The 6,000-nt window shown below is 35.4% G+C and overlaps 1 protein-coding gene across 1 annotated transcript; it reads right to left on the reverse strand.

The window, feature by feature from the left end:
* Positions 1-3,372: 3,372 nt before the first annotated feature.
* On the reverse strand, positions 3,373-4,110 carry LOC111692560. Its single transcript, XM_023456613.1, has one exon. The coding sequence runs from the start codon at positions 4,108-4,110 to the stop codon at positions 3,373-3,375; it is 738 nt and encodes a 245-aa protein (XP_023312381.1).
* Between the last annotated feature and the right edge of the window lie 1,890 nt (positions 4,111-6,000).

Below are 6,000 nucleotides of genomic sequence, written 5' to 3' on the forward strand. Positions count from 1 at the left end.
CCGAGGTTTTCGTTTTTGGAGTTACATGAAATCAGTTATTTATGAAGAAACTATAAAGAAGAACTTTAGTAGCAGGTTTTAAATGCTGCAAAGTCATTTCGCATTAAGGATTTATATTTTAAAACTAGACAATCTTGTAATAAACGCGTTGATAAATGTATTGAAGTTAGAGGTGGACATTTTGAGCAATTATTGTCAAAAAGGCATATTTTTTACTAATGTTTACTATTTTACTGTGCATTACAATTTTTAATTCTAAATAAACCCTTGTTTTTGACATTTCTAAATTATTTTAATTATTTCAACTATTAGCATTGGAAGTTTCAAAGCCAAATATCTCGGAAACGGTGCGAGACAGCTACTTTCATAAAGATCTTATTTGTGTAAAAAAAGTTGGAAAATAAAAATTTGATACCAAATATGAGATACATTGAAGTACAAAAAAGTTATGTCGTTTCCAACACCTTCAATCTACGGCAGCTGGCGCCCTCTATGAACTATAACCAAAATGTGAACAAATTTAAATTCCTCTATCCAAAGAACCCCAAACCCCAAAATTTTCTGTAGATGTTTGCATTTATTAAGAAATAAATGGAAATAAACTAAAATAATATTTTACATTGAACACCCTGTATCTCTTTAACTATCAACTTTTGGACTAAGATAAGTTTGGCTAAATTGCAATATTTTTGCTTCGGGAATCTACCCATGAATTTTGGCCCATTACCTCGGGACCACCCTGTATACAGATACTATGAGGAATATTAAGTTCTCGGGAGGATTGAATCGTGTCTGAGATTATTTAAGTCTCGAAGTTTCGGCTCCCGTTTTGGAGTAATTTTCAAGTTTAAATAAATTGGTTAAATTTTGAGGGGGAAAGGATGGGAAGGGATGACCGAATGACCGAACGATACCAAAACATCAATCTGTCTACTCCTAGGATCGAACTGTCATCAGGGATCTCTAATTAACCTGTTAGAGTCTTGATCAGCATTGATCTTTGTTATAATAACACCCTTCCTTAATCCAGACTTCTTGTCTTATACACAAAAGAAAAATAAGACTATGTCTAGGGTTTATTATACAATGATAAATATTGTAGGAAGTGTTGTATTCTAGGACCATGCAAAGCCTTTGTCATGATGTCTGCTATCATTTCTTTAGTACACATATATTCCAAAATAATTTTTGATTCTAAAACAGCATTTCTTATGAAATTGTACTTAACATCAATGTGCTTTGTACATTCCACTTATCATGTTATTTGTAGCTATTTTTTGTGCAGACTGGTTATCATTGTATATAACAATTGGACCATTAAGTGCTTCAAAACAACATTCCGAGATTAAATTTTTAAGAAAATTTGCTTCCTTTGCACCCTGCGACAGAGCAACATACTCTGATTCCGTTGATGAAAGTGACACACGTTGTTTTTTACTTTCCCAACAAACTGTATTTTCACCTAATTTAAACACATATCCAGAGTATGATCTTCGGTCACTTGAGTTTGCCCAATCGGCATCAACATAACCTATCAACTTAAAGGCGTCAGTTTTTCGAAATACCAAGCAGAAGTCAATTGATCCTTTTACATCTTCATTAAGAGAACCATAAAGAAATGCAGTTACAACATCCCAATGGAACATATACAAATCAAATTCAATAGCTAAAGAAAAAAATATTATAATAGTGGTATTTCTAACAACAGGTGATAATCTACACCATATCTCTGATTAAATCCTCTGACTACAAGTCTAGCTTTATATTTCACTATATTACCATCAGAGTCTCGTTTGATTTTGAAGACCCACTTACTGTCAATGGCTTTCTTGTCAGGTGGTAGATCAACTAAAGTCCAGGTATTATTCTCCTTCAAAGATAACAGTTCATCATTTACCGCATTCTTCCAGCATTCGGGTAAATTCTTGATGTCAACACACTCACTATCATCATTACAAATATACGTGTAGTAGTCATTATACACTTTTTGCTTTCTATCGCGCACGGGATATCGCTGACATTGATTTGCACTATCCTTTTCAATGACCTCCAAAGGATTATATGATGCTATACTTTCATCCTCATTGGAGGAAGTATCTTGGGAATCAACAAATAAATTTTCAGTTCTCGTATCTTTATGCTAGTCTGCTATAGGCACACTAACTTCGGGTTGTGTTTCAGTTTCAAAATTTGACATCTGACTGGAACTTGATTGACTGACAGGAACATCTGTCACTATTTCACCAGGGGGATTAAGGTTTTCCTGATTAGGAAAAATGTCTACACATGTATCCTCTGGTAGAAACTTAACATCTCTCGACTATATTATCTTATTGTGTTCTGTCCAAATTCTATACCCATCTTTATCGCCACAATATCCAACTAGGATACCTTTCACTGCCCTTTTATCCAGTTTGTTTCACTTTTGTTGTGGAATGTGAACAAAACATTCTGTACCAAATATTTTTAGACGATTTATTTCTGGCAACTTGCCATACGACAGGTCGTAAGGCGTTTTTCCTTGAATACCAGATGGGTCACTTCGGTTCAGAACATATGCAGCAGTATTTACTGCTTCTGCCCATAAGTCCTTGCTAATATTTTTTGCATACAGCATACTACGGGCTGCCTCCATTAATATTCTGTTTTCTCTCTCCGCGGCTCCGTTTTGCTGAGGTGTATAAGGCATAACCACTCTGTGATATACACCAACATTTCGTAACACTTGCTTAACCCCTGCATTTACAAATTCAGTCCCACCATCTGATAACAGTTCTCTGACAATATGATAAGTTTTTGCTTCAGATAGAAATTCATGAATGACAACATGTACTTGCGTTTTATTTTTCAGGAAATAAACTTTTCTATACTTATCATTTGAGACTTCTGACACTGAAATGCCTCTTTCCTTTAAAAACTTGTGCACATGTCTATAATGTTGATGACAAAGCCTTTCATGCCAAATCTGAAGACTTTCACCTGATTGTGTAAGTAAGCATGCAATTTTTGGAACTACAACTCTCATTTTTAACCAAAACAATGCACCTATTTCTTTTCTTCCTACAGCAACAATTCTTCCATATTTGTTCTTGAATATTCTTTTCTTTGAATCTGCATATTCAGTCAAACCATTCTCTAAAGCTGCACCTGAAGAAAACAAGTTTTGAGAGCAATCTGGCACATACCATGCCCTCTTAAGATAACCATCATTCCACTGACCAGACACTAACATCTGTATTTTTATGTTTCCTTCACCATATGCTAACATTTGGTGACCATCACCAATTGTAATTTTTCTGGGATTATCAAAGCTCCTATATTCATTAAACCATGCTCTGTGAGAGGTCATATGGTGTGATGAACTTGAAACTATTATGGCTTGGACTCCATCCGTTTAAGCTTGAAACAATTCTTCTTTATATGACCAAGCTTTTTGCAGAAATTACATTTTATTCTTTTATCCTTCCCAATGAGAGCAACATTGTCAATTTTTGACATTTCACAACCTTGACCGTGATTGCCATGCAATCTTAAACGTTCTGTAAGTACAGCAATGCTCCTTTCCTTAATTGGTACAGACTCCCATGCATTCTTAACTTCTAAATACTCATTTGGCAGAGTATTTAAAACCCTGTTGAGTAATAACGACATGGGCAGCTCATGAGACTCATGTTTTAACTCCTCATTTAACTGAAGGAATATATGTTGCAACTTTGACACATGTGTAGCAATGGTGTCCTTAGAATCTTTCTTATATGTAAACAATTCCGTATACAAAAGATCTAACCTTCTTTCATTCCTCTGTTCATATACAGAATGTAGAGTGTCCCACATCTGCTTGGCATTCTTACAGGTAAGTATATGCTGCTTTGGTTCCTGCGATACTGTTGATCCTATGATGTATCTTGCAATGGCATCTTTTTCATCATCCTCTCTGATCAACTTTCTGTCGTCTTCAGTTTCACCACATTCTGGCCTTACTTGACTCCCTGTGACAACACCTGCCACCTTATTTACTGTAAGTTGTAGATCTATATCAAATTTCCAGGATATCCAGTTAATGGTGCCTTCCAATTTTTCTATTTGAATTCTGTGTAATTTTACTGACATAATGAAACAAATGGCAGGCACGTGGGAAAATTGATCTTCTTGAAATGGAAGCTTGCTTGGAGTAAACGGCTCACAAAATATCACACAAGACTGCTAAATCTGCCTAAGACCTGGGCCCATAACCTGTTAGAGTTTTATGTTCTTATTTAAATTAATTACACAGCGTTAAACATACAACACTTTATTGCTGAAGCAAAATCGTACAAATTACAAAAAATATATATTGACAGTAAACAATCTATCGAATCTCAACTGTTCTTTTTAAGACATGAAGAGTGGATTATAGTCGTTATAAAACTAGGTCTATAACAATCTGCCTACTCCCTAGAGATTCTTTGATGCATATCTTTATGTAAAGTAAAAATTTAACAGTAGCCGTGTTATAGCTAATGCGCATGCAGGTGAGATTTTGTTGATCGCTGTCATTATTAGCGTATTTTATATCTATTGTTTTTCTTGATGCTCTGCTGTGTCTGTTTATCGAGTGTTATTTTTTTCTTCAAGTGGTTTATTATAGTCGTACTCTCAGACTAATAAATAAAGGGGACGCCTTTATTTACATTCGATAGTGAAGTGTTGACATATGTGTATTTACAAACATTGGTACTTTGTGATGTCCTTGACATTGATGCCAATGTTACATTTTTATCTTTATAGCTAGGTACAGCGGTCATTTTAATTGATTATCGTACAAGGATCTACCTCATTCNTGTGTGTGTGTGTGTCGTTGTCTTCGTTTCTTGATCCTGGCTGTCTCTGAAACAGAAAAGGTTAGCGGGCAGGGGGGGGGGTCATTGGGGTGGTCACCCAGGGTCAAAAAGTTGGTGTCTAGGTCTTTTGTGTTTGTCGGTCACGTCGGGTACGTAGTCAACGGCTTGCCTGAGGAGGGAATGTCACTGTGACGTCACGATCCGGTCTCTGTTATGTGAACACAGAAGATGAAACAATTTTAATTAAATTATGAATATGTTTTTCCTCCAGGTAAGTAAGAACAGAAGCTGTGAAGTGTGTGACCAGTAGTAAAATAATATTGAATGATGTTAGAAATATTTTATTTATTGAAAATTGTATTTGTAATTTGTAGGTTATATCTTCTGTTAGTATACTCTCCAGCACTTTCGGCCCTAAACTGCTTTTATAAAGGAGGTAATTAGTTTGTGCTTTCGGCAGCTTAAAGAAAGTCGATGATCTACATACAGTGGGTTAAAATTGAGATGTAACTATTTGGTGGACTATACTGGGTAAGTCTAGTAAATACTGAGTAATAAAATAATATTGGAACAATGTTAAAAATATTTTATTTACTGAAAATTGTATTTATAATTCGTAGGTTATACCGTCTGTTATATTATGTAACGAGCGTTCAAATAAAAACGTGGTTGAAGTTGGCTCCGACACATTGGACGTAGGGAGTAGCTTATAGCGACCAACTTAACCTCATTTCTCAACGAGCTGTATAGCAGCTGTCAGTTTCAATAACGTTAATGACTATATAAGTTTATTTTAAAGAATAATCGTGATAACAATAACAAACAATTAAAGGAGCTGCGGAAAGTGTCCCCCTCCTTGTTATAACAATAAATTAAAGCAGCTGCTGAAAGTGTCCCCCTCCTTGTTCCAAGCACTTTTCACACCTGTTCCTCAAAGAATTAAAGACATTTTCTAAGATGCTCGGGGTATTGTTAATTTCACGAATCTTGTCTATAAGTCGAGCCTGCAGATGGTTTAAATCAGGAATAGGCAGTTCAAAAATAGTGTTTTTAAGGTAAGGCCACAAAAAGAAATCACACGGCGTAATATCACATGACCTCGGTGGAAATTCATGTTCAGCATTGAGACTTATTAGTCGATTTTGGAAAACTTCCCTCAACATATTCATCGTCTCGCCTG

Source organism: Anoplophora glabripennis, unplaced genomic scaffold (genome assembly GCF_000390285.2).
Source record: "Anoplophora glabripennis isolate ALB-LARVAE unplaced genomic scaffold, Agla_2.0 scaffold1668, whole genome shotgun sequence".
NCBI classification, from domain to species: Eukaryota; Metazoa; Arthropoda; class Insecta; order Coleoptera; family Cerambycidae; genus Anoplophora; species Anoplophora glabripennis.

Coding starts and splice junctions, on each gene's coding strand:
- LOC111692560 (XM_023456613.1), bottom strand. CDS start 4,110: ATGTCAGTAAAATTACACAGAATTCAAATAGAAAAATTGGAAGGCACC.